This window comes from Rattus norvegicus, chromosome 5, assembly GCF_021556685.1.
Source record: "Rattus norvegicus strain SHRSP/BbbUtx chromosome 5, alternate assembly SHRSP_T2T, whole genome shotgun sequence".
NCBI lineage: Eukaryota > Metazoa > Chordata > Mammalia > Rodentia > Muridae > Rattus > Rattus norvegicus.
Genome location: NC_141538.1, coordinates 148,674,414 through 148,695,774, shown reverse-complemented (window position 1 = coordinate 148,695,774; position 21,361 = coordinate 148,674,414). Strand labels below are relative to the sequence as shown.

The following is a 21,361-nucleotide window of genomic DNA, read 5'->3' as shown; positions in this document are numbered from 1 at the left end:
TGCTGCCTCTTATTTCTGCCTGGTTGTATACTCCAGGCTGGCTGCCTGTGAGCTTCCAGGCAACTCCCCTGATAGTGCTGGAATTATAGACATGAGCCACTGCAGTTGGCTTTTTGTGTGTTGGTTCCAGGGATTGAACCGGGTCCTCAGGCTTGCAATCAGTTAGCTGCTGAGCCAGCTTGCTGCCATTTTTAATCTTTTGAGGCAAGTTCTCACACTATATCTTGGGCTAGCACTTACAATAATCCTTCTGCATTAGGTTCCTAGATGACAGGATTATGGGTAAATGCCAGTCTACCCAGCCCAATGTATCTTTATGTTTCATATGTTACCATGTCTGCAGTCCAGTGCTGTAGCTGCTGGTTTTTGTTTTAACCATTAAATGTAAAATAGCTATATTGCTTGCAGCTGTCATAGTAACAGTGGAGCCCTATCCGACTACATAACAGAAGGAAGTTAAGCAGTGTGTAAGGAAGGTAATGAAGACTGCCTTGAATTCACCTAAGCTGCTCGGATGACTCAGGCCTAGGACAGTGCCTGAGATATACAAGCCATGAGTCTTGTTACATAAACACATGAATTCAATTCCCAGCTCAGTCATTTACTAGCTTCTTGACTTGAGAAAATCACTTGATTTTTGAGTCTTTAGTTTCCTCACCTGTAAAATGGGGATGATTTGCATATTTTAGGACCTGGTTATTTGATTGACTGTCTTTCATTCATCCTCCGATCCACTTTTACCTGTAGTATCCTCTTAGTGAATGTTTGACTATAAGGGCACGGAAGCATTAACTTCTCTGCCAGTATTATTATCACATGCTATTCACTGGAGACGACTCCGGACAGGCTAGAGAGGGAACGTAGCCCAGAGATAAGGCAGAGTGTTCCTTTTGCCAAACGTATCTGTGGATTGGCAAGTTTGCCTTATGTTCTCTTACCAGTGGAAACAGTGAAAGAGATTAATGCTGAGCCTAAAACAATGGGGAACATTCTAGGCGCTCATGCTTCTCTCTCTCTCTCTCTCTCTCTCTCTCTCTCTCTCTCTCTCTCAAGTGTCAGGGTTGTGTTATTTTCTTCTTGTGCTGACAGACATTCAGTTGGGACTCATTCTGTTAAGTGTCATGTTGGATTTATTGAACATGACGATAGATTTGATATGCCCTTTGGGCATTTATAGCTTCATGTCAGGAATCTAGACACAGAAGCTGAGAGTAAAGCTCAGTGAAACAGTACTCGCCTCAGGATTCAGTCTGGGAGGGAAGTAAAATGTTTCTGTGTCTGCTGTCTGCACTTGGAGAATCTGCCAGAGTAGAGTGATGAGCTACTGGGCACACTCCTTTGCCCCAGCATGTGGGAGGCGGAGGCAGGTGGATCGCTGAGGTCAAGGTCATTCTGGGCTACAGAGTGAGTTCCAGGACAGCCAGGGCTACACAGAGAAACCCTGCCTCAAACAAACAAAACAAAAAAGAAAGAAACGCTGCATGCTTGGTGAGAGAAGGCCTTGCTGTTTAATTGCTAATATTTCCTTGTGGCTTTCAGTAAGTAGGCTTTTAGTTCTAGGGAGGGAATACAATGTTCTGTTGGATGTCCTAGGCACATTAATTTCCCTTACATTATACATTAATGATAGAGGAATGGAAGGAGTTTCAATTGTCAGAGGACTATTGTAGTCAAAAAAGTCCCACTGTGAGGCTTCCCTTTACTTCAGGGCATCTGAATTTGCTCCTCAGACTTTACAGTTAGGCAAGACTGCTCAATACGTCATCATGGTTGGCGATTAAAAACCCTGGATGCATGAATTATGCTCAGTTTGGAAATTATATGTGGCCTAATTAAAACCATCTTATCTATATACTTACACAGGAGGCTTTTTGGAGAAGAAGTGTCAATCTACTGATTGATCTGTCTTAGATGTAAGAGACCCATTGGCCACAGATGAAGAAAACAGGAGCTTCTAATACAAGGGATAAATGTGTTGAATTTCAAGCATATACAGACACTTGCGTGTGTGCATGCAAGTTAGTTAGAGAGGAAAAGACTCTGGCAGCCAGATGAGATAGTGCTGGTCCACAAGTGTCAGACTGAGAGTCTCAGTCAGGCCTCACAACTTTGAGGCCAGCTTGGCTTACACAGTGAGAACCTGTCTCAAAAACAAAGCTAAGAAACCTCTCAATTGACTAGAGAAGGCGGTTTATTTTAGACATAATTTCTGGCTTATGCTTTAAAGCAGTTACTTATTTTCATCTTCTCTAGAAATAAATCTCCAAATATTCTTCATTATAAAATATCTGAAAATGAGTAACAGAGTAGGTGTCTGTAAATTGCTTTAACAAAGCAAAAGCACTTAGGGAGGAAATGGGGTTTTGAGTGGGTTTGTTTGTTTGTTTGTTTGTTTGTTTGAGACAGGGTTTCTCTGTGTAGCCCTGGCTGTCCTGGAACTCACTATGTAGTCTAGGCTGGCCTCGAACTCCAAGATCCACCTGACTCTTCCTTCCAAGTACATGTGCTACCACCCTGCCAGGAAAGGGTTTACTTCAGCCTACATCTCTCAGATCACATTCTATCAGCCGAGGGAACCTGGAGCAGAAACTGAAGCAGAGGCCATGGAGGAGTGCTGCTTACCGCTCGCTCAGCCCACTCTCTTACAGCATCCAGGACCACCTGCCCGGTTCCTTAAGTCAGTGTGTTAGGGACATTTTCTTGTTGAGGTGCCCTCTTCCCAGATGACTCTAGCTGGTGTTAAGTTGACAGAAATCTGCCCAGCACAGACGCTATATCCCCTGTTAGCATTTTTTGAGTAACTAGCATTTTTTTTTTTTTTTTTTTTTGGTCTTTTTTTCGGAGCTGGGGACCGAACCCAGGGCCTTACGCTTCCTAGGCAAGCGCGAGTAACTAGCATTTTAAAGATTCACCTTTAGGCATTTATAGTCACGCTGTGTAACTTTGCTAATCTTCTCTGTATCATTCCAATTTTAGTATATGTGCTGCCGAAGCGAGCACTACGCTATGTAACTTTGGATTGTACTTTTATTTTGTCGTGGAAAATGCTGGATATACACAGTTCTGCACACATTTTTACTATGAAATAAATCACTGGCATGTTTGGCTGGCTCTTCTGGCGACAGCCCAGGGCTGATGTAATTGCTCGCATTGGGTGTTAGTTTGCTTCTAGATTCTCCTGGCATGATGCGTTGTGCCAGCATGGCAGCCTGGATCAGTAGCTGCCCCAGCCACTCAGGCGACTAAGGCAAGTACATGAGTCTGCATGGTCAAAGGTCAGCCTGAGTGCACAGCACAATGCAGCCTGGTTATTTTCTTAGGCTGGATTCCTAGAAGTAGTTATGGCGAGATCGATAGCCAGGACTGGTGCGAAGGGGCAGACATGTGTTTTTGACTGATATTGCCAAGGACTTCTAGTTTCTTCCTCCGTTAGTACCAGATGTATCAGGTGTTTGTGTTTTGTTTTGCTTTTAAAGAAGGGCTGTCCATTCATAGCCTCAAGCTCTGACCTCTCTCCCACGAGCTTGGATTAGATGATTTAGCCCAGTTTATGCCTCTAGACTTCATCTGCTCTTTCCTTTTCCCTGGCAGACTCCTGACACCTACTGGTCAGGCTGTGTGTTTACAGCAGTTTGTAGTTGGTAGCTGTGTTTTTGAGATGGATGATTGATTGGCTAAGTGGTTCCTTGTGTCTCCACCAAACAGCCAATGTCTGTGGTCAGGAGGGTGGAGTTCCTTGATTGACTAGACTCTGTCCTGTGCCCACTGCAGGGGATTTCCTTGGGATATAGAAAGAAGGTTGTTCTCTGAAGGAATTCACCTTCAACAGTCAGGAAGGGGGTATTTTAAAATTATTTAAGGGGCTTGGTGGTTAAGAGCGTGTTAGTTGTTTTTGTGTTGTGGGGTTGTTATCATTGCTGCTATTGTTGTTCTGGTTTTTCAAGACAGGGTTTTTCTGTGTAGCCCTGACTGTCCTGGAACTCACTCTGTAGACCAGGCTGGCCTTGAACTCAGAGCTCTGCCTGCTTCTGCCTCCTGAGTGCCACTGCCCAGTGTGCTTCATGTTTTGAGACAAGTCTCTCTCTATAACCTAGGCAGACCTGGAACTCACTATGTAGACCTTGAACCGACAGAGATCCACTTGCTTCTACCTCCCAAGAGCTGTGTACCTCTATGCCCAGCCACAGTTAATACTTTTTTTAAGATTTAAACTTTATTTTTGTGGTGCTGGAGATCAAACTCAGGACATACATTTAGGCAAGTGTATGCCTGTGCTACCTTCTCTCCCTGCCCCAGACTCCTCGGTTTTGATAGTTATTGTTAAATAACTTCTGAAAGTTAGTTCTAACTTAATAATGTTCCTTATTTTTCTATTCTCACCAGTATTGGTTATTGTCTTGTAAACACTTTGTCAGTTTACTGTTGAAAGTACTTTGCCAGGTATGTGGCACAGACCTGTAGCTGAGACCTGTAGCCAAGGCTACATAGTGAGACCGGTTTTTAAAAAGTACTTTTTGTATTTTTTTTTCACTTAACATCAACTGTAATTATTTTCTGTAACTAATTTAAATGGTTGCCTTCTTTTCTACTTGACAGATTTACCATTGTTTGCCAAAATGTTTCCCAATTATTAGCTATTAAGTGAATTTGGAATGTGTTGTTCACTTCATTTTGAAATTGGGTTTCAGTCTCTAACCCAGGCTGTCTTGGATTCATTATGTAGACCAGGCTAGCCTCAAATTTGTGATCCTCCTATCTTAAATTTTCAAGTATTGGACTAACATGTATTAACCACTGTGTACAATTTTTCTTATATTTATTTATTGTTTTATTTTATTCAAGTAAGTCTTTTGCCTGCATGTATGGAGAACATGTACATATCTGGTGCCTTCAGAAGTCAGGAGAAAGCATGGGTCTCCTAGGAACTGGAGTTAGTGTTTGTGAGCCAGCGTGTGGGTACTGGGACTCAAACCCACCTTTGCAAGATCACGTGCTCTCTCTTTTAATTGTACTTTTTGTGCATTGCATGGATGCACAGAATGCGTTTCTCATGCATGTCTGTTCGAGGGTGTTGGATCCCCTGGCACTGGAGCTGGAGACAATTGTGAGCTGCCATGTGGGTGCTGGCAGTTGAACCAGGGTCTGGAAGAGCAGCCAGTGCTCTCGACCACTGAACCATCTCTCCAGGAAATAAATGCTCTTACTGCCAAGCCATTTTTATATACCCAATTCTTAGTTTTTTGTTTTTGTTTTTTTTTATTTTCTAGTCAGGGTTTCTCTGTGTAATCCTAATCTCCCTTTGTAGATGGGCTGGCCTGGAACTCAGAGAATCCACTTTGCTCTCCCTCCTAGGTACTGGGATAAAAGGCGCATGCTGCTGCTGTCACTACCACCATCACCAGCAGCAGCAGCAGGCTACAGTTCTTACATTTTTAGCATTCATAGATATTAATACCTCCAATGCTTTTGCCCATGGGTGTTTTACCTCTTTTGATGTTTTCTCTTTGGGAACAATTCCAGATAATCTTCTAGCAAAGGTATGAATGCCTTGGCCAGAGGTAGAAGCATTTGCCTGGCATGTGGATAGAAGGATAAAGGATTGACACCACAGAAGGAAGCCTTGGCTTTTAAAGAATTTTACCAACTGTATTTCTTTTTTTTTTTTTTTTTTTTGGTTCTTTTTTTCGGAGCTGGGGACCTTGTGCTTCCTAGGCAAGCGCTCTACCACTGAGCTAAATCCCCAACCCCACCAACTGTATTTCTATCTACACTGTATGAGTGCGGCTGGAGAGATGGCTCAGCAGTTGAGCGCAGTTGCTGCCCTGCAGAGGACCAGAGTTTGTTTCCCAGCTCCCATGTTGGCTGCTCACCACTGCCTGTAACTCCAGCTCCTGGGGCTCTGATGTCCCCCTCTGGCCTCTTTAAAGACAGATACACAGACACTCCTGGCATGTAGACACATATCCACACAGTTAAGAAGAAATCTTTTCAGGGGTTGGGGGTATAAGCTCAGTGGTAGAATGCCCATCTAGCATTTACAGGGCTCTGTTTCAATCCTGGGCAGAAAACAAAACTCAATTCAATATTCTTGTGGTTGCTGTCATTTTATTACGTATTTTTACTTTTCCTCCTATCCCTTGGTGCTAGGAATCGAGCCCCCAGCCTAGTACAAACTAAGCACATTCTACTGCTGAACTCTTCTCTAGCCAGGGAGTTGTTGAACCAGCGTTTATTGGGGCTGAAGAGACAGCTTAGTGGTTTAGAACACTCACTATGCTTCCAGAGGGCCAAGATTTGATTCCCAGCACCCACATGGCAGCTTGCAGCTGTCTGTAATGCCAGTTCCAAGAGGTCTAGCACCCTCTTCTGGCCTCTTTGGGCAGTAGCCACACACATGATGTACAACCATGTTTGCAGGCAAAACACCTATACACATAAAGTAAAATTTAAAGTGTTGGTTGGTTGGTTGACTAGGTTAAAGGGTGATCTTAAATTGTTTTAGCTTGTAGTGTTAATCTATATAAAATGTTCATCAGGATGTTCCTGTATTCCCTAGCTCCTATCTTTCCTACCCATGCACTCAGAGTATAAATGTGTGTTTTTCTTTCTCATCTCAGGTCTGGTCCATCGAACTCACATGTCGTCTTGTCGAGTGGATAAGCCTTCTGAGATAGTAGATGTTGGAGACAAAGTGTGGGTGAAGCTTATTGGCCGAGAGGTAAAGTTTTCTGTACCTTCATGTGGTCTGAAAGGTTTATAACAAGCTGAGGTTTTACTGGGACTCCATGATGGTGAGCGTGTGAGTGCTTGTGGTGAGGTTTTACTGGGACTCCATGATGGTGTGTGAGTGCTGGTGGTGAGGTATTTGGTTTTTTAAAGATTTATTGGGGTTGGGGATTTAGCTCAGTGGTAGAGCACTTGCCTAGCAAGCACAGGGCCCTGGGCTCACTCCTCAGCTCCGGGGGAAAAAAAAAGATTTATTTATTTATTATATATAAGTACACTGTAGCTGTCCACAGAGACACCGGAAAAGGGCATCAGATTCCATTACAGATGGTTGTGAGCCACCATGTGGTTGCTGGGAATTGAACTCAGGACCTTTGGAAGGGCAGTCAGTGCTCTTAACCACTGAGCCATCTCTCCAGCCCCTCGAGGTGAGGTTTTACTGGGACTCTGTGATTGTGAGCATGTGAATGTTCATGTTGGCTAACGTCCTTATTTGTAAATCTTGTCCCAGTCATTTGTCTTGAGTTCGAATCTTCTAGTTGTCTGTCCTGCAGACTTGGGAGAAATAATGCAAAGTATAGAAATGTGGTGCGGGAGTGTGTGTTCATAGAACTCTCCTCCTGAGGCTCAGAAAAGAGCGAAAGGAGATTTACTCTTTAGCATAGCTTCAGACAGCACTTGCCACATGCACTTCATCTTGGGCCTGAGGGAAAAGGACACACATTTCTCCTAGAGTTTGGGACACACAGTGGATGGGCAGCGCAGGCACGAGAATGCGTGCTTTCTGAGGTTAACCAGGGAACGGCAGGCAGAAAGCCAGGGACACTACCAGGAAGCTGAAAACAGTTGACAGCTTTGACGTGTTAGGGTCTGAAGCTCTAAGACAGAGCCAGGGCTGAGTATGGTATGGTTACTTCAGCATCCAGGAGGCTGAGGCAGGAAAGTGTGTATGTCTTCTGTCTGTCTGCCTAGCCCCACATGCAGGTCACACTGTGTTTGGAGACCAGAGTACAGCTTGCTGGAGTCTCTTTTCTCCCTGCACCCTGTGAACTCGGGGATTGAACTCATGTTGTCAGGCTTGGCAGCACACACCTTCACCCACTGAGCCATCTCGCTGGCCCCTGTCCTCTGTTTTACCTCCAGGATAGGAATGGATGAAGATCATTTCCTATATCTCTTCAGCCATTAATTACATCTGCCCTTTTTACTTCTTATATACCCCCCACCCGACCCCAACCCCTGTTCTTAGTCAATTTAAGGTTAGTGTTTGCTCTGATATTTACAAGTTGGACTCTGAGGTGTTACAGATCAGTGGTCAGGTATTCAAGGGCTTTGGAGGCTTGGGAACATAGATCGGCTGGTATATGCTTGCCGTGCAAGCATGAAGACCTGAGTTCACTTACACCACCACCTGAGTTGAAGGCTAGGTGTAGTGGTGTGCTCCTGTAACCCCAGTGCTGAGAAGGTGCAGAGAGGACCCCAGGGACTTGCTGGTCCCTGGCTGAATGGGGGGGCAGAGGAGGGCTTCTAGTTCTCAAAGAACAATGTAGGGGTTCCAGAGGAATGATCCAGGGTAGCCTTTGGCTTCTGAACACACATGCACTGACATGAATACTCCCTTACACACACACACACACACACACACACACACACACACACACACACACACACACACACACACACAGAGATTTTGGTGACTCTTTTTTTGTCTTTTTCAGATGAAAAATGATAGAATAAAAGTGTCTCTGTCCATGAAAGTTGTCAACCAAGGAACTGGGAAAGACCTCGACCCCAACAACGTTATCATTGAGTAGGTAAAGGGTTGGAGAGCTGAAACCCACAAGTCCAGACGGCAGTAAGCTAGAATAGGCTGGGCTGCTGCCGCTGCAGGGCAGATGTCCTCAGGCTTTATAGGTGGGACCGTGTTCCTTGAGAGTTTTTAGGCAGGGCCTCTCTGTATAGCCTGGGTGGCCTCACATCTCAGTGTCTTACCTTCCATTCCCACATGCTGGATTTCTGGATGCCACCCACGCAGCCTGCTGTGTGGAGCTGGAGAGGAGCGGCTCACACAGGGATCTGGCATCGGGGTGTCTTTTCAGCAGTTTTGTTCTCTGTCTCCTCTTTCTTGTCTCCACCCTGTCTGTCAACAGCTCATGAGGTGCGGCCACTGCCTCTCCTGAGAGGCTTCTACATTGGCTCTGAGGAAAGGTAGAGACGGTGGTATTAGGTTCCCACATCTTTGAACATAGCGCCTTCTACTTCAGAGTGGAAGGTTGTCCCTTGATCTAAGGGTGGAGTCTGGAGATCCAGGAAGCTTGCTATCTGACTCAAATCCTGTATTTCATTTAAAAATAAAAAATAAAAAACCATTCATTTCTTTATTGGAGGCACCATATGTGGGGACAACTTGTGGAAACAGTTCTTTTCCTGCTCCCGTTCAGGTCTCAGGGGTAGACCTCAGCTCCTCAGACCTGTATGGCAAATGCTTGTGTTTTGTTTCATGGGAAAAGGTGTGTGTTTTTGGAGAGTGTCTCTCTGTGTACCCTGGAGGGAATATTCCGATTCCAGGGACACTGACATTACCTTGTCCCTTCAGTGATTTGTTATTGTTGCCGTTGTTGTCATTAAGACAGGGTCTCTCTCTTTTAAAGATTTATTCATTTATTATATATAAGTACACTGCAGCTGTCTTCAGACACACCAGAAGAGGGCATCGGATCTCTTTACAGACGGTTATGAGCCACCATGTGGTTGCTGGGAATTGAACTCAGGACGAGTAGTTGGGTGCTCTTAACCGCTGAGCCATCTCTCCAGCCCCAAGACAGGGTCTCTTAACATTCGCATTGGCTGTTGTGAAACTTACTGTGTAGACCCAGATGGACCTGCCTCTGCCTCCCAGCTGCTGGCATTAAAAGCCAATGTGTCTGGTTCTTTATTGAATTTCTAGCCAGAATCTGCCTAATCCTTGAGAGCCCTCGCTGGGGGAGGCTCACCAGGGAAAGGCCTTTGCTGAGGAAACCTGCCAATCTGAGTTCAGTCTCTGAACCCCACACAAAGGTGGACGGAGAGACCCAGTGCTGTAAAGCTGTACATCTACTCCCAACCCTTGAGGGGCTTAGTAACTTTCTAGTGTTTCAAGCAAGTTAACGAAATCACACATTTATCTTTAAGTAAACCACATTATTATTTGTTGATTTTGGTGTTAAGCATCTTGTTCTTCCTCTCTGGCAGTGATATTATTGATTAAGAAATAACCAGAGATGGTGACACATTCCTATAATCTGAGTATTTGGTGGACTAAGGCAAGAGGATATGTAGTTAAAGGCTAGCCTGAGCTACACAGTGAGATCCTGGCTTGGGAACACAAACAGAAAGAGTAATGAATATAATTTGAATGAGATCTTCACTGCAGAGAACAATTTGAAGCCCTCATATTTCTCATCCTGAGAGAAATTGCTTCAGCTGTGAAGGAATTTTATCTGAAAAGTAGGGAGGTAGTGCTCATGGGAAAGGTGTGTGTACTGGACATAAGGCAGGTGGACCTCAAGCCTGTGATGCACACAGTAGCCTGTAAGGTAAGTGTGGCCTTCTGTGTCACTTCATATTCCTACTGTGTAGCTGGAGATAAGTAATCCGTGACTGTGTAGCAAATAGTGCGGTCAGATACTCTTGTGCAGGACCAGGGTTAAAGTACAGATCCTGCTCAGCACAGGGTACCTCTAGCCACTGCATGGGACTTAGCCTTCCATAGTTTTGTAGTTTAGTTGCTAAATAATGATGTGCTCGTGGGTCTGCGTATTTGTAAAACACTTCAGTTACAGTGGTAATCTTTCATAGCTCAGCTCAGAAATGGGAAAGCCTGGCATTTGCTGATTACATTGTAACAAACTTACCTTTTCTCGGAAGAATCCCGTGCTCTGCAGACTCACTTAAAAAAGTTGTGGATTTCTCAAAGCTAACCTTACAATGGTAAACCATAGAACAAGTAAGAGGACAGAAAGAAGGATAAGAAGGAAAAGGCTTTCTGTTTGCAGACTGTGTCTCTGTAAAGAGATTTTCTAGTAGGAGCCAAGGGGCTAAGCTTGTATATACTGTGGGCACATCCAGGAAAGCAGCCTGGAATGGAAGGGTCGCAGACGCTAGAATTAGACATCAATCCAGACTTAGTTCTTCTCAGACTACTGTATGATCTTGAGCAGATTTTTATTTTATTTTATTTTATTTTATTTATTTATTTTTTTAGAGATAGTGTGTTTCTGTATAGCCCTGGCTGTCCTAGAACTCGCTTTGTAGAGCAGGCTAGCTTTGAACTCAGAGATCCTCCTGCCTCTGTGTCTCAGGTACTGGTGAGGTGAGCTGTGATGCTGTCTAACTGGCACAGTGGCAGGGGGATGGGGGGTGAGCTGGCCCATGACACTTGTGCCGTGGGAGGTCTGATTGGACATGTAGCGTGTTAAATCCCAGAGTGGGATTAGAAGGAGGATGTTCTTCATCCGGCTGCAGCCCAGGCCTCTTCAAACAAGGACACCTGAAGCCCTGTGTTCTCAGATGCCTGTCTTGGCTTTTGTTATTCAGACTACTGTGGTGTGAAAGGGCCCAGTTCTTTAATTCATACCAGAAAATTGACTCTTTGTGCACTTAGATTCTTCTAGGGCAAAGGCCAGACATTCGTGCAGACATTTTCAGAACTTAAATTATATGCTTGTCTGCAGTATCCACTTGGGTAGCTACGAATAAACATGGGGCCGTTTAAATGTAAATTAATGAAAATTAAGTAAAATTTCAGAACTAGGTTTGATGGGGCAGCAGCTTAGTGAGCACCTTGTCTCAAAATGCAAAGCGAAGAGGAGGCTGGGGGGCGGTGCCGCATTTGCCTTGCATGGAGGAAGCCCAGCTCAAGCCCAGTGTTTCCGGTGTACAAACAAGGGAGATCTAGTTCTTTTTCGGTTTTCTTTTCTTTTTTTAGATCAGTGTAGGTGTTTTGTCTGCATGTATGTATGCACCACGTGTGTGTAGTGCCCTCGAAGTCCAGTAGAGGGTGTCTGATCCCTTGGAATTAAAGTTAGAGATGGCTGTGAGTTGTTTGGGTGTTGGGATTCGAACCTCAGTCCTTTGGAAGAACAGCACATGCTCTTATCCTCTGAGCCATCTCTCTAGCCCCATGAAATTTAGCTTTTTCACTTTTTCTTGGTTCTTTGTGAATTTCACATCATGCACCCCAGTCCCACTGGTCTGCCCTAGCCCCTTGTACCCACCCTCCACTCTTGCAATTTCCTCCGCAACAGAAAGGAAAAAAGAAACCTTGTTCTGGAAGCTGTAGTGTGTCACCCTTTGCCCACACTTCTTCCTTGCAGTGTTCTTTGTAGTGATTGTTTGGCCTCATTGGAGGCCTCTGGCTTCTGCTGCCTTGTCAACACTGGATCCCTGGGACTCCTCTCGGATGTGCTGTTGGCGCCCTGTGTCATGGAGAACCTGTAGTTTTGGATCTGTAGAATCAGTGCCTTCATGCACTCCAGCAGTTCATTGATGGGTGTTAGATGGGGTGGGTCAGTAATTCTGTAGTCATATCCACACTTAAAAATGTTTAGTAACCGTATTTTGCTCTGACATGGTGGCATGTGCCTTCAGTTCTAGCAGAGGTACATGGGATTCTGTGAGGTCAAAGTCAGCCTGTCTTTGCCATCAGCAAAATAATATCATATACCAATGAGAATAATGACTCACAACTATAGACAGCGATGCAGATGAGTTTCACAAACAACAAAATTATACAGGAAGTATCGCGTGTGTGTGTGTGTGTGTGTGTGTGTGTGTGTCTATGAGTGTGTGTGTAACTGTGTGTCTGTCTGTCTCTGTGTGTGTGTCTGTGTGTGTGTATGTGTGTGTGTATCTATGAGTGTGTGTATCTGTGTGTGTGTGTGTCTGTGTGTCTGTCTGTCTCTGTGTGTGTGTCTGTGTGTGTGTATGTGTGTGTGTATCTATGAGTGTGTGTATCTGTGTGTGTATGTGTGTGTCTGTGTGTCTCTGTGTGTCTCTGTGTGTGTATGTACCTTTTGGTTTGAAACTGGGGATTTTTGTGTGTTAGATATCTATTCTTAACCCCAAGTTAACATAACATCCCAGGTACTTTAGTACTTTTATTTTAAGATGGCTCCTTGCTAAATTGCTCAGGCTGGTCTTGACCTTATGAAACTCCTCCTTAACCTCCCCAGTCCGGGATTATAGGGCTGTATCACATAACCGATGCACCGCCAGCTACTGTAAAAGGAAAAGTGATTTTATGCTTTTGGAAGCTAGAATGGTGGTCACTCTGGGAATACGCCGAACTAGGAACAAGCATGAGATTTCTGCTGTTATCAGTCCCGGTGTTGGCTATATGGGAGGGAAAGTTCATACTAGAAACTAGACGAGCTGTATGCTTACTGTAAGTGTGTGTGCCTTTTCTATAGGAGCTCATGCTCACTAACAGTGTGATAGGAATGTAAACAACTGTAACTGTGGCAACAGTGGCCCAGGAGCTGGGGGAGAGGCCTTGGAAGAGGGAAGGGAGCCTTGGAACTTGCATTGTGGAGGCGGGGGGAGGGGCATTACAGAGCGGATCTGTCTAAGGAGAGGCACTCGGCTCCTATGAAAGGTAGAATTAGCTCTTTACCAGGTCCTAGGGAAAATGAAGAGGGAGCTGGAAAAGGAGTGGAGAAACCAACTGAAAGCCCCAAAACCAAGGTCTCCCAGGAGCTCAGCCTTGGTTTGTAGAAATCCTGTAAAGGTCTTTTAAATCCTCGAGTGATCTGATAGGGTCTGTAGGGTGTTTTCCCATGGTGAGAAATTATTCTCTCTCTCTCTTTTTGTGTCTTGTGTCTTGTGTCTTTCTCTCTTTCCTTTCTTTTTTCTGGAGACAGGGTTTCTCTGTGTTCCTGGCTGTCCTGGAACTCACCCTGTAGCCCAGGCTGGCCTTGAATTTAGAGATTCACCTGCCTCTCCCTCCAGAGTGCTAGGATTAAAGGTGCGCGCCACCACTGCCTGGCAATTATACTTTCAAATATCTTCCCTGTGTATTATTGCAAGGAAAGCTGGTCTCATTCATAATGTTCATTCAAAGCCTCATTCTAAATGAGAAAAGTAAAAGAGGGAGCTGTTCCATTGTCTCGTTCTGTCCAACACTTCTCTTTTCCTTTTTCTTGTTCAAAAACAAAACAAAACCAGCGCACAGTAGCGCGCTGTAATCTATCTGACCACTTCTCTGCAAAGCACCAGTGGTCAGGATGTCTTTCATTACAGGCAAGAAGAGAGGCGCAGGCGATCCTTCCAGGACTACACTGGGCAGAAGATCACCCTTGAGGCCGTCCTGAACACGACCTGCAAGAAGTGTGGCTGCAAAGGTAGGGAAGCCAACCTTTCTCTCTCCTCTCCTTGAGGACGCTCTGCTGGCTGAAGGAGACTGGGTTAGTGTAGCTCGTGCCTTCTTCAGGCAGCTGCTGGCTGCACTCACTCACAGGGTCCTCCGACACACTTGTCTCCAAGCATGGTTGCTCTTCTGTAGAATGAAGTGCCTTGAGATTCCCTACGGATCTAAATTAGACCCTTTCTTCCTCCTCTTTAGCTCAGAATTAAGTTCAGAATTCTTAAGAGAGTGAGTGCCCTTTTTGTAACAGAGATAGAGGATTGCCACTTGCTTTTGGCTCTATTTCCTTAGGTTTCTTCTAGTCTTACTCAAATATTAAAAGCTTTTCAGCGTGACTTCCCCTCTTGGAGCTATAATGAGAGAGATTGCCATCTTCTCGTTTGCAAAGTGACCTCAATTTGTCACCTCCCATCCCGAGTTTCCATCTGTCATGCTTTGTTCAGTTTTACTAATTTATTCATTTTTAGTGTGGAATAGAGTTTATTTAGGGGCATGGGAAGGGGAGTTGAGAAGGGAGTAGAGGCAAAGAAAGAGTGGAGAGAGAGAGAAAAGAAGAGGCCGGCCAGGAACATGGGGGAGTGGTGAGGGAAGAGAGGGAGAAAGGAGCCATGGAGAGAAGAGGGTCAGAGTTGCTTTGTCCATTTTTGGCAGTGATGGCAGCAGATCTGTGTTCTGGTTGAATTGATGAGGGTCTTTTTTTTTTTTTCCTTTTTTTTCGGAGTTGGGGACCGAACCCAGGGCCTTGCGCTTGCTAGGCAAACGCTCTACCACTGAGCTAAATCCCCAACCCCTTATGAGGGTCTTTTTTAAATGTGCATTGCTGTTTTTACATGCATGCATGTCTGTGTGAGGATATTGGATCTGCTGCACCTGAAGTTACAGACAGTTGTGAGCTGCCATGTTGGTGCTGGGAATAGAATCTGGGTCCCCTGGAAGAGTAGCCAGAGCTCTTAACTGCTGAGCCATCTCTCCAGCCCTGCGTTTGTGGGGTTTTATAAGCCCCTACTTTTATTAATGAAAAGAGGAGGAGAATGTAGCAGTGAGGGAAGCCATCCCCTTGAGGAGATGGTGGCGGCATTCCTGATATTTAGAAAGCTGCCGTGTCCCCTTTCCAGACCCCATCTAACTTGTGGGCTCAGGGTACAAACATTACCCTTAGCTCTGTAGTTCCTCATGAACTTCTTTCCTCCTCTTGAAATGAGCTGTGTAGACCTTCCTGTAGCTCCAGGGACTCAGATGCCCGCTTCTGGTCTCCTTGGGCACCTGCGCCCGTATGCACATACCCACACATGTGTATGCATGTATATACATGCATAATTAAAAAAAAAAACCCCAGCTCTTCTTCAAAGACAACAAAAAAGGGACCCTCCTTAATCCCACAGCTCAGTGGAGCACCTTACTTGTATCCACCTGTTGCTCCACAGAGCAAGAAGAACAAGAAGAAGTAGAATTTGACCCAGCAAAGGTCAGGTTGAAGGTGGTTGGCTTTGGTGCATCAAAAGCAGCCCAAGGCAGGGAGACATCCAGCCTGAGCTAACTGTTGGCTTTGCTGCTGTGTGACCCTGAGCTGCTTAACTCTAGGTCTCGGTACCTGAGGCTGGGTTGTGGTCTGTGAATTCTTAGGCACCCTAGGTGTCTGTGCCTGTCTCTGTGCTGGCTTGGATGTGAGTGTCCACGTATCGCCAGCTCTCTTCCTTTAGGATTTGCCCTGCTGCTCTGTTCCCTCTCTTAAGCATTCTGCTCTCTGGAGCAGCCCTTCATTGTCAGGAACGAGTTTCAAAATAGATCTTTAAACATTAATAAGCCCCATTGCTAAGGGAGAGGGAGGGCAGCATAAGCCGCCTTGCTCTGCTTGCTTGTACCTTCTGCCACTTCCAAAGCTGCACCCGAGACTCTCACAGCTCTTAACTCCAGCTGCTCGCCTGGCTCCGGTTGAGTGAGCATTGCCACCTTGAGGTGGCAGAAACACTGCCCCAGATAAACTCAGCAAGCAATGTTTGAGCCCCCAGGAAGCATCGCCTTCAGAGGGGAGTGCCTCTTCCCTCTCTGACCTGTGTTCTTTTCCACAGGCCACTTTGCAAAGGACTGCTTCATGCAGCCAGGCGGAACCAAGTATTCTCTGGTCCCTGAAGAGGAAGAGGAAAAAGAGGAAGCAAAGGCAGAAGGCCTTGAGAAACCTGATCCCACAAAGAATTCTTCCAGGAAGAGAAAGAAGGTAAGGGCTGGCTTGCTGCTGTGTGTCTCAGTTTTGTAGGTCTCTAATGCTTTTCGTAAGCATTTAGAAGTAGAGAAAAGTGTGAAAGCAAGCCCTCATAATTTTTTCAGAGAGAATTGTATTGGCAGTTTTGGCACATTCTGATCTTTCTCCTGGCCTATGGCGTAAGTAGATGGTTATACAAATGCATAGAGTACAAAAGCACAGTCACTGTAGGTGTAGTTTGGTTTGTACTTTTTCACTTTTCTTATGGTTTTAAGATTTATTTATTTTTGTATATGAGTGCTCTGTCTTCATGGACACCAGAAGAGGGGGTTATATCCCATTGCTGATATTTGTGAGTCTCCATGTGGGTGCTGGGAATTGAACTCAGGACCTCTGGAAGAGCAGTCAATGCTCTTAACCACTCAGCCATCTCTCCAGCCCCTTGTTTTTTTTTTTTTTTTTTTTGTTTTGTTTTTTTTTTTTTTTTTTTTGGTTCTTTTTTTCGGAGCTGGGGACCGAACCCAGGGCCTTGCGCTTCCTAGGCAAGCGCTCTACCACTGAGCTAAATCCCCAACCCCTCCAGCCCCTTGTTAAGTACTCTTAAGTGGTCTTTAAGAGCTTGATGTTAAAAGCTATGTAATAGGGGTTGGGAATTTAGCTCAGTGGTAGAGTGCTTGCCTAGCAAATGCAAGGCCCTGGGTGGTCCCCAGCTCCGAAAAAAAGAAAAAAGAAAAAAAAAAAAGCCATGTAAAAGAGATCCCAAGAGTTCCAGGCCAGCCAAGGCTATCTTGTCTTAAAAAGCAAAACAAGGGGTCTGGAGAGATGGCTCAGCGGTTAAGAGCACTGACTGCTCTTCCAGAGGTCCTGAGTTCAAATCCCAGCAACCACATGGTGGCTCACAACCATCTGTAATGGGATCTGATGCCCTCTTCTGCTGTGTCTGAAGACAGCTACGGGGTACTCACATATATTAAATAAATAAATAGATAGATAAACAAACAAATAACTCTATCTTTCTTTAAAAATTAAAACAAAAAGACAAGCAAACAAAAAAGCCACATAAAGTTTTATGCTATGACTATGAGCATTGATTGATTGATTGATTGATTGATTGGGTTATTTGTGAGACAGGTTCTCTTGTAGCTCAGACTGGCTCCAACTTGCTAGATAGCCAAGGATGCCCTAAACTCTTGATCCTCTTCCTAATTACGCCTCTGTGCTTAGATATAGTCATTAATTTATTTCATTGTTATTAGATACTTATCTTCACCTCCAGGCTATGCCTCCTCACGTATGTTCCTGGGTTAAGCTTACTGAGTTGAGGCTCAGTAGTGCAGGGCACTGGCTGCCCTGCAGAGCACATGGCTTCAGCTGCCAGTACCCATGGTGGCTAACGACCACCCGGAACTCCAGTTGTAGGGGATCCGACACCCTCTTCTGGCCTCCAAGGGCACTGCATGCATGTACGTGCAAGCAGAGACCCATACATGAAATAGAAATAAATTGATCTTCTCAGAAGAGGGAGGGGTCTGGAGAGATGAGTCATTGGATAAGAGCTTGGACCCAGAGCACCCAAGTTCAGTTTCCAGCTCTCGTGTCCTCTGTCTGCTCCAACCGCCTGTATCTCTGACCCCAGAGGAGTCTGACAGCTCTGGCCTCTGCCCTAACTCACAGACATACATAGATACATTAAACACAGTCTTTAGAAAAACAGCAAGAATAAAGCTTTAAAAAAAAAATTTGCTGAGTCAAGGGAGCCAGGCTGATTGCTCACACGGGTAATCTCAGCACTCAGGAGGCAGAGGAGAGTGGATGGCCACAGGGCGGGGCAGCATAGGATGCAGAGTGAGCTCCAGGCATTTTGGGGCTGCAGACTATCTCTCTGTTTTAGAAAAAAAGCCTGGTGGGCCATGAGTTAGAGAACAGCCAGTCTACATAGAGAGACCTTGTCTCAAAGGGAAACTAAAGGGAACAAAAGAAAACAACAGCAACAGAAAGATATTGAAGACTTGAGGGCTTTTGGGGTTGGAGAGATGGCTCTGTGGTTAAGAGCACTTGTTGCTATTACAGAGGACCTGGGTTCAATTCCCAGCACCCACATGGTGGTTCACAACCATTCACAACTCCAGTTCCAGGGGGTTCGATGCCTCCTTCTAACCTTCATGGGCACCAGGCTGCCCACATGTAGGCAAAACAACTCACACTAAATAAAATAGATAGATAGATAGGTAGGTAGGTAGGTAGGTAGGTAGGTAGGTAGGTAGGTAGGTAGGTAGATAAGGACGGTTAAGATTCTAGATAGATTTTATCAAACCGTCTTCCCGGATGCCCTTGCCTGCTCCCATGAGTTTGCGGGAGCTTCTGTCCCTGGAGTTGTCCTTTTACTGCTTAGAGCTTAGTGAGTCATAAGCAGGTTGTGTTGTGTACAGACGGTGGCTGTGATGGGTGATGTTCCGTGCAGAGATGTAAAGAACTGTGCTATAGTTCGGTCCGCCAATAGTTGTTTCCGTAACTTGCAGGATGTTTCTGTGATTGGTTATTGAGTTCTGTTTTGTTTTGTTCTGTGTGGTTCCTGTTCAGAGGTAGGGAGAGCGGGTTCTCTCACTGTGTAGTCCTAGTTTGCTTTGGAACTCATTTGTAGACCAGGCTGTCCTCAAACTCACCAGAGATCCCTCCTAAGTGCTGGGATCACGGGTGTGCACCTCCACACCCAGCTTTTTTGGTGTTTTTTAAGATTGATTTTCAGGCTGGAGAGATGGCTCAGGGGTTAAGAGCACTGACTGCTCTTCCAGAGGTCCTGAGTTCAATTCCCAGCAACCACATGGTGGCTCACAACCACCTGTAGTGAGCTCTGGTGCCCTCTTCTGGTGTGTCTGAAGACAGTGACAGTGTGCTCACATATGTAGAATAAATAGATACATCTTTTAAAAGAAAAGATTGATTTTCACTCTGCAGCCCGGCTGGCTTTAAGCTTTCAGTGGTTCCCTGGCCTCAGCGTGCTAAGTGCTGGGATTGCAGCTGAGCCCCCATACTCAGCTTTTGAAATTTGTTAAGTGGTCCTTTTGTGTCGAGCTTGCAAGCTCTCGGAGTGAAGGCTCTGACATGATCTTTTCACTCAGGAGCACCCTCCCAATTGGATTTGCCATTGTGTAGGTAAGGGAAAGGGTGCATTATACTGATGGACGACTTAGCCCCGTAGCATGAAAGTCACTGACTTGTATTCTCTCCATGTCCCTGACCTGGGCTCTCCCTAGTACCTGAGACTTTGGGTTGAGTCTTTCAAGCCTCGGTTGAGGTCCTTGGGCGCTGTGGCTGGCTGTGTAAGTTTGAACCAACTGCAGTTCTTTGGTTTGCAGAGTGGGATTATTGTGGTCTCTGGCAGTGCTCCCTCCGGGGAAACGCCCACCCCTCAGAATAGAAGGTGATAACAAGTTCATCCCTAATTCATTCTCAGTTTTAGGAGACATGGTCTCGTGCAGCTCAGACCGAGTTCAAACTCCTTATGCAGTTCAAGCTGACCTTCAACTGGCCCTCCTGCCTCCACGTCATTCACCACAGCGCCTAGCTCCAACACTCTTTGTTTTTTGGGTTTTTGTTTTGTTTTGTTTTGTTTTGTTTTTGTTTTTTGGTTCTTTTTTTCGGAGCTGGGGACCGAACCCAGGGCCTTGCGCTTCCTAAGCAAGCGCTCTACCACTGAGCTAAATCCCCAACCCCTAGCTCCAACACTCTTAAACACAGTGCCATACTGCAGTCTCTTGGGGTTTGGTTGTTATTATTTAATGTCTGTGGTATTGGGCCTGCATGTTTGTCTGTGCACTGTGTGTACACCTGATGCCAGCAGATGCCAGAGGGGAGTCGGTTGTGAGCTGCTTGCTGTGTGTGGCGGGAATTGAACCTAGGTCCTCTACTAGAGTTGCTAGTACCCTTAACCAATGAGCTAATTCTCCAGCCCCCATGTAATCTCTCTTATGAGCTCTCTGACAAAACACACACATACCACCACATTTCCTGTTTCTGCCCCTAGGAGAGAAGCTATATGGCTTTATCCTGTTGTCTGTCTTACATTCAGTCAGGAATGTGGGCCTGCCAAAAGCTTTCCCCTCTCTTCCTCCTCTCCCTCCCCCTCTTCTCCTTCTTCTTCCTCTTCTCCCTCCTCTTCATCTTCCTCGTTCTCCTCTTCCTTCCCCCTTCCTTCTTCCCTCCTTCCCTCTTGCTTCTCTTCTCTTCTGTTTCTTCTTTCCTGAGACAGTGTCTGACTACGTGTATCCCAGGCTAGCCTTGGACTGGTGACCCTGCTGCTGGCCGCCTGAGTGCTGCTGGCTTTGTAGCTGTGCCTGGAGAGGGGATATTTCAGGCACTTGAAAATGATGTTGCTCCTGCCTTGCATGTGTCAGGATAGTCTTAGACACTTGATATAACAAGACACTAAGATCACTTCTAGCCGGTTTTTGTTTGTGTGGTTTTTTTGTTTGTTTGTTTGTTTTTTGAGACAAGGTTTCACTCTAACCATGGTTGGCCTGACAGAGATCTATCTGCCTCTGCCTCCTGAGTGCTGAGATTATAGAAATGGCTTGGTCAGTTTATTTTAAATGAATTATTTATTCATTTTGTTGGTGAGGAATGACATCACGCCTTGCTCTTGTGGAGGTCCAAGGACAATTTGGAGACTGTTCTCTCCTTCTATTGAGTAGGTCGTCAGGGGTGAAGCAAGAACCTTTACCCATTGAGCTTGCCTGCCCCGGGTTTTGTTTTGTAACCAGAGGCCTTTATCTCTTGGTGTTGCGTGTTGATTTATTTCTATATATCATATAAATCAGGATTCAGGTCTCCCAAGTTCCAGCAGTCCTCCTATCCTTTTACCCTCTCAATCTCCTTTTCTCTTTCCTTTTTCTCCTCTTCTTGGAGACTGGGTATCCCAGACTGGCCTGGAATTTGCTATCCTGCCTCACCTGAGTGTCACTGTCACAGCCCCTCCAAACCTTGGGTTCTCTTAGGGGATGGGCTACCTTTCCAGTAAGAAATGGACTTGAGGA

The 21,361-nt window shown here is 45.5% G+C and overlaps 1 protein-coding gene and 1 non-coding gene across 7 annotated transcripts in view; one reads left to right on the top strand and one right to left on the bottom strand.

The window, feature by feature from the left end:
- Nucleotides 1-21,361, top strand: part of Zcchc17 (zinc finger CCHC-type containing 17) — a 41,792-nt gene that overhangs the window by 14,647 nt on the left and 5,784 nt on the right. For 3 of the 6 annotated variants that reach the window (NM_001395613.1, NM_001109267.2, XM_087550657.1), the window contains 4 exons: nucleotides 6,618-6,718; nucleotides 8,445-8,536; nucleotides 14,005-14,105; nucleotides 16,198-16,343. In NM_001395613.1, coding sequence (NP_001382542.1) covers nucleotides 6,638-6,718; nucleotides 8,445-8,536; nucleotides 14,005-14,105; nucleotides 16,198-16,343 — 420 coding nt within the window. In that variant the 5' untranslated portion in view covers nucleotides 6,618-6,637. Of the gene's footprint in view, nucleotides 1-6,617; nucleotides 6,719-8,444; nucleotides 8,537-14,004; nucleotides 14,106-16,197; nucleotides 16,681-17,189; nucleotides 18,058-21,361 lie in introns of those variants that run through there. The other 3 variants (XR_015620008.1, NM_001395614.1, NR_172648.1) reach the window with 3 other exon arrangements.
- On the bottom strand, nucleotides 2,898-3,000 carry LOC120103233 (U6 spliceosomal RNA). The gene has a single exon (XR_015621503.1). It is a non-coding gene; the product is annotated as a U6 spliceosomal RNA (small nuclear RNA).